The following is an 11,729-nucleotide window of genomic DNA, read 5'->3' as shown; positions in this document are numbered from 1 at the left end:
CTGGCCTGCTCCATCCCAATGAAGCCTCGCTCACCCCGCCGCTCTTTCTTAAGAATTTCATTTTTTTTTTTTTTTTTGTTCCCTTTGCAAGATTGTATATAAAATTAGAGTTTAAATCATGGTTTTAAGTAATGTATTTAAATTTATGATATTTACTTTTATAATACTTTCTAATGTTTGTATTAAATTTATAAAAAAATAATTTAATCGAAGGAGTCTAATAATTAAATATATGTATTATTACTTTGTGAATTTCACAAAATAATAATACATGGCCCAAAATTTTTTTTGATTAGATTATTATAATTTACCAAACCAATATATTATGAAGTTTATGTTGCAATGGATAATTTGAGTATATTATGAGGTTTATGTTACAACCTGAAAGATGTTTATATTTTATTGCTTTGAAATCTATGAGCATGTTTCAATTTTTGCAAAGAAATTGTTGTTATTTACCATATTGATATCAATTCTCAGCGAAATTTTCTTTCAGGAATTTATTTTAAGAATTTTAGTAGATGAGACTATTTCATTGGAACATTACAATGCTTCACCAACATAAAGCATCAGAATGTGAAATCTAAATTCCTCTATTTAATACTATATAGAAAAAGTGTCACTAACTTAGTAATAATTAAATTAGTTTATGGTGGTAGTTATGTATTGCTTTTTAAATCTTGATTTAAATTTTACAAGAAATTGTTGGTTTTATATTTTCTTACCTTAAATTTAGCATTTTTAATAAATTAACTACTAAAATTAAGCAGTCAAATATAGTACCTACTAACGTGCTAGTTTCTCATAATTAAAATAATTTAATATCATTTTTGTGAGAACATGCGAAAAGTTTTTATCTACACGGGGTAAAAATCCTCGTTTGGGGGATAAATCTCCGTAAAGGGAAATTCCCCGCGAAGCCCCATTCATTAGGTCGGGCTGGGACGGGGACAGTCATGAGAAAAATTCTTGCCCACGGGGACGGGTCGAGGACGGTCATGGAAATGGGTAACGAGGATGGGGTCCTCGGCCCCGACTCGGCCCGCGCCCATCCCTCAACCTGCATATTTTCGTGTCATGCTATGGGCCAGCACAACCATCGCCGACTCTATTCCTGGGTATAGCTAAGTTTAGTGGCAAAAGAATTTACCATCCGTCCACAAGGAGACAAGTGAATGGGAATCGTTCTTTCAACCCAAAACCGAAAATGCATTTTGATCATGCTTTTCCGGGTTTAAAACAAATTAAACGATTTCAATCAAAATTTGTACTCATTGATGACTGAATTACCATGATCGGACCAATTAAGGCGAGCCACATCGCTCCCAACTTTTGTAGTAATTAGTGATTAAATGACAATTAAAAAACATTATTCTCTATGTAAATATAATCTAGATGGTATTGATGATCATACAAATGTAATTAAACATTCGTATTGCTTCAAATATGGACAAATTATCTGTCTTAATTAGTATCCTATCTGAGTAAACCATTGCTTTTACTCTTTACTTTTACTATTTTTAGTTTTTTCTTTCAGGGCCAACCTTTACAAAAAGTATGATACCATATAGCCCTTCTAACAATATATATATATTTTGTTTGATCGGAATCTTTAGACCAGTTTGTATATACCTCAACTAATCTCTCGAGGTCTTAAAATGAACAATTGAATAAACATTTACAAAAATTATGATACCATATAGCCATTCTAACAAAATCTTTTATTTTTTATTTTTTTGTTGATCATGGTGTTTGGACTAGCTTACGTACACCTCAATCAATCCCTCGAGACCTTGAAATGAATGACGAATAAACCCTGAGACTCTGAAATGAACGACCGGATAAATTCTTTTTAGTGATCACCCTTATCAGTACCTAAGGAGACTCGAACTTAGGTGGATCATTTTGCTCATTTACCATCAGGCTATCCGTTTCTAACAAAACCATTAAATAAAACATTTTGTTAAATATCAATTATCCAGGTCATTTAACTTAAAAGTGATTAGCTTCTGTTTATACTAATCTGATGACCTCATGCAAAACCATGCTATATTAATTTTCTTTTTCACTTATATAATAAAATAAAATAAAATAAAAAAGATGAAATTATTTGAATTGCCCTAGTCAAAGGAAGATTAATTTTGTAAGAAAGTGGGCTGGTGAGGTTTCAGGTTGATCTAAAACAAAAGTATCATGGGAGTGGGAACCCAACGAATTTTCGTCCTTTACACCTTTCTTCTTTGTAATGTTGCGATGATATTAAAGAGAGGTTGAGGTTGATGACAATTGCATGGAAGAACAATCCATTGTCTAACTTTAACACCACATCTACATTTACATGATGTTGAAGTGTGGGGGCTCTTTCTCTTTTCTTTTCTTTCTCTTCTTTCGAAAATATCATAGCATGCACAAGTGCGCCTTCCTGGCCCTACTTTATATCAACATCTTATGAGAAATTGGAACGAAGGCCCCATTCCTCCATCATTTGGTCACTTGGTTTCGTATATATTCATTCTGTTTAACTATGAAGATTGCACAAGTGTTGGGTTTATGGATTGGCTAATGCCTACCCATCAGCTTTTGATCATCAGAGCTTTCGCAATCTTCATAGTTAAACAGAATATATATATATATGATTTTCAAAACGTCTTCGTATCCACGTGTTTGCCACTTCAATCTTCATCAATACCATAGGCTTGAGATTGCTTTTATCCAGAGAAATTTTATGGAGAAACTATTGATGAATCCACTGAGATAGGTAGCGACAAGTTTGGTAGAGATTGTGAAGGTGACAAGTTTGAAAAGATTCACCCCTGGGCCTGGCACAAGGTAGATTAATTACTCTATAGCAGTCTTGACTAATTTCAAAGCCATGGCCCGCGCCACCATTTAATCTGGCTATAAAATTATAATCCTAATAATTTTTAGAACAAAGCTAATCCCCTCCAACCAACAAAAAATATATTCTTGTCGCTTTTTGGAAACCACCTGTTACATGAAGGAGATTTATATGAGCGGTTCCAAGACAATTGAATCAAATAATGCATATTTTACTTGATCAAATTTAATAAAACATAAAATTTGTATGCAATTATATATATAGCATGTCGTTTATTGAATTGGTTCTTTTATATATTTTGTATCATATGATTTTATATATCTAATAGTACTTATACATGTATATATAGGGTCTTGATAGTCAGTAATAAGGACATTTATACATAATAATTAAATGAGAGGAATAAAATGGTCAAGAGGCTACCCTTCTTAAAAGTAAATCGAGTACTTACTAGCTAATACGATAAATTAATAGGTCAAGAATTAATGGAGCCTTTATGGTCCCAATGGCCTATCTAGGAGAAGTAGAGTTTTAGTTAAGACATTGACTAATTATGAATATTGAAATTGATCACTGCTGTCTCATGGTTATTAAGAAATAGAATACCTTGGCGATTGGATGTATACTTTCTTGCATCTTGTTTTGTGTTACAAAATATAGGCATGAGCAGGTGCCCACACTAGCTTTATCATGTGGCTTATTGTCAAAGTAACTCAAATCTCATCACACAAAATCTATATGCCATGCCTCTTTCAAAGGACAGTAGTTAGTTCTGTTCATTTTGACTGGCATTGCCATTTGCAGGCCTCTCCATCTTGTCAATTGGTTAAAAGCTAATTGGGTTTCAAGTCAAGTCGAGCAAGAATATATATCCAGCTCAAGCTTCTTAAATACGATAAAACTACCGACGAAAAAATATTAAGTAATTTACATGTAGATTGCGCATTGAAGAAGGCGAGAATGACGAGTGTAATTGCTTTAAGTTTTCCTATGTCAAGACAATGTTGACTTAATGGAGATTGAATTAAAGAAAGAATGGCGGTGGGGTTTTGCTTGGAAGAGAAGGTTTGACGCATGAAATGGCCCCAAAGACTCTCTCAATATTATTCTTGCGTGAAGAGTAATTCTATCTAATTATTATTTAATAATTCTCATCTCTCACCACAACTCAACTGCTCTCAGTTTCTGCCCATTTATGTTACTCGTATTGCCCTACCTGTCCTCTTCCATTTGGGTAATGAGTCAATTGTATAATGTAGTAGTTGGTGGGTTTAAGAAGCTTCTTATTAAGATTATATTAGTCCCGGCATTATTCTTTCGCACATTGGATATGTTCAACCACCTTGTCAACGCCAAATTTTAACGTAATACAGTGAAATTAATCCTGTTATATTGAGTTAACGATTTTTTTTCCTACCCAAATAATGGTTTTACAACACTTTTTCACTCACAGACTTTTAAAATATCATTTTACTATCCAAATTTATATTTCGGCGACGAACAGAGAGAGAACTTGGTCTAAATTGTTGGGACTTCTAAAGAAAGGGGACCGGTGAGTATTTTCGTGATAGAAGATTGGATTTTGGTGGTTGGAATTTGACTTTGGAGGAATGACTGCGCAAACCCTCATCGCTGGATTATCGGCGATTGGCAGAGTAAACGAAAGTAGGGTTTGAGAGGTTTTTGTGAGTGATGATCGAGAAAGAGAATGATAATAGTGTGGGGTCGTATAAATATTAGAATCAGAAATTGAATATAAATTTGTAAGTAGAAAAGTACCATTAAACCATTATTTGAGTAATAAAAAGTTGTTTACTCTTTTATATTTGTATCATAATGTTGGATCACGGCCCCCCAAAAGTCAAGAAAATTTAAGATAGACTATGACTAAAACATTATTATTATTAAATTTACTAGTGAGATTTGGTGGTGGCTAAGGGTAAAACTATAAAGCCACGAGTAAAGGTAAAGACTAAAGATGGCGACAATGAGCTTATTAAAATCTTATAGGCTGACTACTTCAATTAGGTTAAGAGAGGGGACCATTGTTCATAATTATTAATAGATGATACGTTTATATTGATGAATAGATTTGAGTTTTGTCCTTCACAGGCCCCCACAAAGTGTGGTGATCTGTGGACTGACCACTGATCAAGCTTGGTTGGCCTAAACTTTTTGCAGTATAGTGGACTGGATCTCAAGTATGGACTGAGTTTAAAGCAACAAATATATTTTCTGTTCAATAATTTATGAAGGGTATCAAATGTTTATATCGTTGTTCTCGTTTTTGGCCTGAAAATGGAGTCATCATCATTTCATTTGCAAGAGGGGTTCAGTTTTTTTCTTTCTTGGGTCCAGTGCTGCCCTGCTACAACAACATTATTATATCATTAATGCGATATTGACGATCATGTGATGTGATGACATATAAAAATTAAACTCTGCCTTCAACTTTTTGACATTAGTTTTACAATTGCACTACAAATTCTGATCTCAAAATAAGAACAATAATTGTTAGGTTAATAGTAGATGTATATCTCCCAACCATTAGTGTAAACCAAAGTCAATGAAAAGAAGGAAAATTGGTCCCGCCCACCGGCTATTCCCCCGCTACCACTCTCAAAATAGAAGACTATTGTATAGGCATGCATGGAGGCATAAGAGGTCAACAAATAACAACACCAATGGTTTTTTTTTTTATTAAATCTTAATTAATTGGGTCCATTGGGACGTTTCCTTCCCCCAAGCCCCATCTTCTTTTTACTATTCTAACAGAAACCCGACTTTGTTTCAACAAGATTATTCAATTCCAGCTTCTAAAAGAAGAATTTCTTGCAGAAAACGAAAAAAATGCAGACATAATACAAGTACTATTCTATTAATGTACTGTCCGACCTGTGCTATAGATTTATGTGCAATGATCTCGATCGATACATTATTAAGATCATTTTCTTTTCAAACAAGAGGGAGGATTACAACTGTAAACATTAATTAAGGGAAATATATTTTTATTATATGAATAATAAGAGGAAGAAATATGGAAATAAATAGATATTAACTATAAATAAAGCATAATGTATAGAGAATAGAGGTGAATAGTTATTCTTAGTCTTGTTTAGGTATTTTTTTAATCCTTTCGCAGGGCATGTCGTGTGGTAAAATGTCTTTGTCTTTTTGTTCCTTTGCTTGCTCATCTTCTCTTGTTTCCTATTTTTCGCATGCTTAAGATAAACAAGTAAAAGGAAATTAAGTTTTCAGTCTATTAGGCCTACACTTTTGTTCCTATCTCAGAGCCTGTCGTGTGGTAAAATGTCTTTGTCTTTTTGTTCCTTTGCTTGCTCATCTTCTCTTGTTTCCTATTTTTTGCATGCTTAAGATGAACAAGTAAAAGGAGATTAAGTTTTCAGTCTATTAGGCCTACACTTTTGTTCCTATCCCAGAGCCTGTCCTGAGGTAGGATGATTGGGTTTTTATGGCCTCTTTGTACATTATTTCTCTCTCTTTTAATGCATACTACTTTCTTACCCAAAATAAAAAAGAGGTGAATAAATGTTTGTATAAATCTCTACCACCTCCACAACCACCTTGCCACGCTTAATATGATTTACTTACTCCACCTCCAGATAACACAACCTTAGATAGCCTTTGTAAAGCCATTTTCACCATCAATGCCTCTCCACCATAGATATCTAGCTATCATTAATTTGCGTTATTGACTTGTTTGTTCATTGCTTATTATTTTAAACTTTTGAAATGATAATTTATTCGACATGCATAATATATCAAAGGGATATTGTAAAGGTTTACGTTTGATTATTAATTGCAAAGTGAGACTGCTGGGCCTGTTTTAATTAAGGTCTTAATTTGCTAATTATCATTAACACACTGGATCATCATCAGCGACTATATATATGAGATCCACCTTTAATCCAACCCATTCCTATTAACAAACTAATCAAATTAGTGGGATAATCATTAATCAATATAATCAAATACAAAACACAGTTGATAATTTTCACTAAAGAAACTTAAAGGAATGTCTATGGGCAACAAGAAGCTAATCCAAAAAGCTTAATTCAACCTGAACTCTCTCTCCAACTACGATGAACAGAATTATAATATTGAAAAACTAACACGAATAAGGTGAGATAACTGAGCAATTCAAGCCCTCTCGCCAATTACGATGAACAGGATTATAATATAAAAATATATGAAAATCTTAACTAGGTTTTTGGTAGCCTTGGTTCTCCATTAACCCTATCCAGTTGATCTTCACGCCTGGATTAATTAATCTGAAGACTTATCTTATTTCGAAATTATAGTTTAATTGAAGTCTCTGAAAGGGGCAGCAAGATACACTTACTCTAGAATGATAATGCCCAAAAAACCCTAACCAGATCTCACAGCAAAGAGATATATAAACAAGATAGAACCTTTTCCCAGATAACCAATGCAATAATGAACTCCGTTTTCAGAATCATTAATTGCAAAATTATTGCCAGAAATGACACCAATATAATCAGATAAATCAGTTCATTTGTTTAGATTTCTTGATATATAAGTTACAGCACCAAATTCAAACCAATCAACAAACCGAAGTACTTATTCAGCAAGCAGTTGTTATGGTAGGTGCAATAAAGAAACAAAACTATAATCTTAATGGATTCATGAATAGATTCTCCATATATTCTTTCAAGAGAGAAATGCAGTATCGCGCGTATGAACTTTCACCCTACTGGTAGCCCGCAGTACTAAAATCCAAGAGTGTGATGGACCAAAATCCGTATTCATTTCAAAACTTGCCGGGGTGAAATTATAACATACGTAATGCTATATATATGTATCTTTCTCTATATGAGTATGTACTACGAAATGAACAACTTTACTGCCATTACTAAAATCCAAATGGAAACTACCAAGCCTTTCTAGTTTTTTGTTCTTGGCTCCATTTAAGTCTGATCTTGCATCTCCAATTCCTTATTATTTCCAGAATTTTTGGAATTCAGGGTGAATTTTTACTAAGTATAAGAGATTTGAAGCTATCAGCATTCTAATAAAAAAGCATGCATCCTTAACGAATAACATCAACAAGAAACAAAGTCTCAACAACTTATCACCAAGATAAACCACTAAAATTAAACACCCAAATTGCAACAACAAATTAATCCCCCTCTCTTCTATACCATTATACCCAACCCCTTTCCCATAAACCCCCAAGAAAAAGAAAAAAAAAGTAGAATATAAAATTAATTAGTTTCGAATGCGATCCTCATTGAGGACTGCAACATATACCTCCAGTAAACCCCCCAATCCCAATCTAATAACAAATACATTACAAAGAAAAAACCATGTCATACTTATGTACATACAAAGTAAGACCGATCGACTTACTGAACTAAAAAGTTGCACCAAGGAGCAAGCCTTTTATCTCTTCAACACTGTAGATAGATAATGATGATGGCGACAACGACACCTTGTGAGATGAAATGAAGAGGATCCGAGGTTCCTCTCAGCGCAATTACTGATTCTCAACCTTGATAATAAAACTAATAGGCTGATTTTTTGCTGCTGACATGATCTCTCCGATCCAAGCTCCTTCCATCTTATATTATGCTTCACTACTACCATGCTTTTTACCCTTTTTTTTTTTTTTTGGTTTTTGGGGATTTTTTTTTTTTTTTTTTTTGGATTTTTTTCGGAAATCAGAAGTAATGAGCCAAGCCTAAGCTACTGAAAATACCAAGATATGACTAGGTAAAAGAGGGAGGCAAATTGAAAGGAAATGACGTTTAGATTTGCTAGATCAGAGAGGTGACAGAGGACCCGATATTATTTGATGGATCGTGCCAAGCACCGACAGAAGTTGCATTCCAGTATAAAGAAGGATCTGATAACCCGATTGGCTCCATCTGATTCTGGCATGCTACATTCCAATCCATCCTGTTTTGGCCCTCTTCCGCTTTCACTTCTTTCATTGATATCCTGGCTCCACCATTGGCAGTCATTTGCAGGTCTTCTAAGGATGTTATGGAGTTGAAATGGTTGTGTGGTTGAGAGCTTTTTACTCCACCGTTGATGTACTTTTGTTGGTGAAGACTAGAAGCAAGCAAAGAAGCCATAGTCGGAGAAGTGGTGGTGACAGAAGGTGAGGAACCGAAAGTGGAATAGTTACTTGACAGAAGAGAAGTTGAAGTAACTACATCTTGGATTTGCTTAGTTGGGTTAAATCCATTTCGATAATTATTAGTACTATCAGAAGCATCACTAGACATGAGTCCAGAGGAAAACCCTAATCCAAGAGCATTCAACTGAGGCTGTAGATCATAGCCAGAAACAGTGTCTACACTTGAAACTCTTGAATTAAACCTAGAAAATGGAAGGTTCATTTCAGATGGGTTTGTGGGTAAACCGTAAAACAAAGAATGGATATGATTTGAGGTTGAAGAAATATCAATCTGGGTTTGTGTAGGAGGGTTAGGGTTTGCTGCACTAGGAGTTGAAGAAGCTCCATCAATGGAAGAAGGCCTCTTCACACGCTTGTTTTTCCTGCAACCACCACCTACAGGTACATTTCTCAGAGTTCCACCTCTTGTCCAGTAACGCTTGCAGGCTTTGCAAAAGTGTCTCGGCTGTGAAAGGCTGTAGTTGTTGTAGTAACAGAACTTGGTGTTTGAAGAATCACAGCGAGGACACTTGAGAGGTTGTTGTGGAGGTTGGTCTTGGCCTGGTTTCTCCATAAGCCTACTTGTGGATGCCATCAAGCTTTTCTCATCTATCTGATTCTGCAACCAAAGAGAAAAAAAAAAGGGGGGTGGGGGGAAGAAAAAAAGAAAGAAAGAAAGAGGTCAAGTTGGTGTTTTTAGGGTAAAATAACAACACAAAAAAAGATATTCTCATCCAAAAGCAAAGAAACAAAAATGGGGTCATGTTTTGTCTAATAATTGAGTGAGTAGTGAGAGAGAGAAAGAAAAGAACCTGTGGCCATTCGTTAGTAGTTGAAGGGATGACAACCATCTTCTCACAGTTACCCAACATTTCTTCTCTCAAAGGAATCGTTGAAACAAAGAGTAAACAGACAAAGAGCAGGTGGCGACGTGAGTCTTTCTTGATGGGGTTGAAATATCATGACAGTGAGATAGAGAGAGAAGGAAAGTGATTAGCATAACAAGAAAATTATGGCATTATTTATCTAATTTCACGTGATGGGTCTGGTCTAAAATCGAATTTGAGTAGGTAATTGTTTAATGCAACTTAAAAAAATCAAAAGAATATAAAGGACATATTCAAAATCCAAGAAGAAGACAGAGAGGTAAAGTAATCTAGAGAGGTTCAAGAAAGAACATTACATGAGACTACACACCCCGCAGCACTACGTAACATTCCTTTGTTTAGATAGAGAAGAGGGAATCCCTAGAGCCCAATACCCAATGCAAATCCCACTTCCATTTTTTCTTTTTTTAATTTCTATAATTACCCACAAATTATTTCATTTAATTACTTAATTATTAATATCCTACGCTCTAAATTTCTCCAATCCAATCTGCCTTTGATGTCACATCGTGCATTTCCAATTCAACAAAATTATTAATTAATAGGGTTTCATTTCCTTCATCTAATTATGCCTGCATTTGAATAACCAATAACAACTTAATAATCAAGCGTATATATAGTACAGGTTAAGTGCACATTTTTCGTATTTTGTGGTATATACAGTTTATACAGTTGGTTGTACAGTAACAGTACTATAAATTAACGATTCATCAAAGGGTAGTCAGTAAGTGAGGTGAGATAGTACCGAACACGTTTTTACTTTTAATGAAGTGTACATATGTGCAGAGATAATTTGAAAATTCCAAGAGGAAAAAGGACAAGAGGGCTCCATGTGGAAGTCTGGTTTACATCTCACATTCAAAAAACACAACACACACAACAAGACCAGACCATTTCCACTTTATTCTTCTCCAGTCTCTCTAGCTAATTGTGCTTAAAATTTCATTCCTCTCTCTCTTTGATGGCCATGGAACCATGTGGTGGGCAGCTCATCTCTTACGGAAAAAGAAGAAAAAAGCATCACACAGTTTGGGGAACAAACGGATTTTGTAGTCTTTCAAGGGATCTTCTCCTCTCCCTAACATCCCATCATTATTCTTCCGCAGTCTCTGATCGATCATCCTTTTGTTAATCTTATTAAATCAGTTTTTAATTTAATTTAAAATATTACTGTCTCTAATCTTTCCCTTTAACGTACTACATTAGCATGTTACAGCCAGATTAATAAAGATTGCCCTGTCAGTTCAATTTCGTAATACCCAGCAGGGAGAGGATTCTACTTGTTCCCCCCAACTTGCTTTATATACATTGGATCTTCCCAATGTGGTCAAATGAGTCAATTATTATTCTAGAGATCCAATGGTTATTATTACATCACTAACTTATTGTTTACATTATTATGTGATGTGATGGAAACTAGGGTTAGGATTCATGATCCAGTCACATAATCAGGGTTATACAGAAGAAAGGCTGAGTTGGGTTGGGCAAGATGTGACACATATGAAATGAAACCCACCCCAAGGCAATCAAAAACAAAACATAATGATGTCGTTTGCTACTAAGAAAATCTCAAATGGATTTTGAAAGGGAATAATATTGTCTTTATTAGATTGGGAAGGTGGTAGTGGGATTAGAGAATATCATATCAAGAGTATGTATAACGTGGAAAATTTAGATTTATAAGATACATTTTCATAGCCGTCTAGGGTTAAGTAATAAGAGAGGGCATATTCACACTTTTATCCTTTACCTTGTCCCATTATTCCAATAAATACAAACATTTTAGTCCAATTAAATGAATTTTTTTTTTTTTTTATGATCAAGATGTTCGAGTTAGTTT

General features: G+C 34.5%; 1 protein-coding gene across 1 annotated transcript; it reads right to left on the bottom strand.

The window, feature by feature from the left end:
- Positions 1 to 8,058: 8,058 nt before the first annotated feature.
- Positions 8,059 to 9,989, bottom strand: LOC116105754 (dof zinc finger protein DOF1.4). Its single transcript, XM_031392174.1, has 2 exons — positions 9,815 to 9,989; positions 8,059 to 9,621 (listed from the first exon to the last, which is right to left on the bottom strand). Exons 1-2 carry the CDS (start codon positions 9,872 to 9,874, stop codon positions 8,638 to 8,640), a joined length of 1,044 nt encoding a protein of 347 aa, XP_031248034.1. The 5' UTR covers positions 9,875 to 9,989; the 3' UTR covers positions 8,059 to 8,637.
- Positions 9,990 to 11,729: the final 1,740 nt, after the last annotated feature.

This window comes from Pistacia vera, unplaced genomic scaffold (genome assembly GCF_008641045.1).
Source record: "Pistacia vera cultivar Batoury unplaced genomic scaffold, PisVer_v2 Contig503, whole genome shotgun sequence".
Classification (NCBI taxonomy): Eukaryota; Viridiplantae; Streptophyta; class Magnoliopsida; order Sapindales; family Anacardiaceae; genus Pistacia; species Pistacia vera.
The sequence above is the reverse complement of the archived record's forward strand: the minus strand, read 5'-3'. Positions and strand labels throughout refer to the sequence as shown.

Bases quoted from the DNA above. Each gene is read 5' to 3' on its own strand.
- LOC116105754 (XM_031392174.1), bottom strand. From the start codon at position 9,874: ATGTTGGGTAACTGTGAGAAGATGGTTGTCATCCCTTCAACTACTAAC. The intron at 9,622-9,814 runs GTTCTTTTCTTT...CTTTGGTTGCAG, and splicing joins CTACTAACGAATGGCCACAG to AATCAGATAGATGAGAAAAG.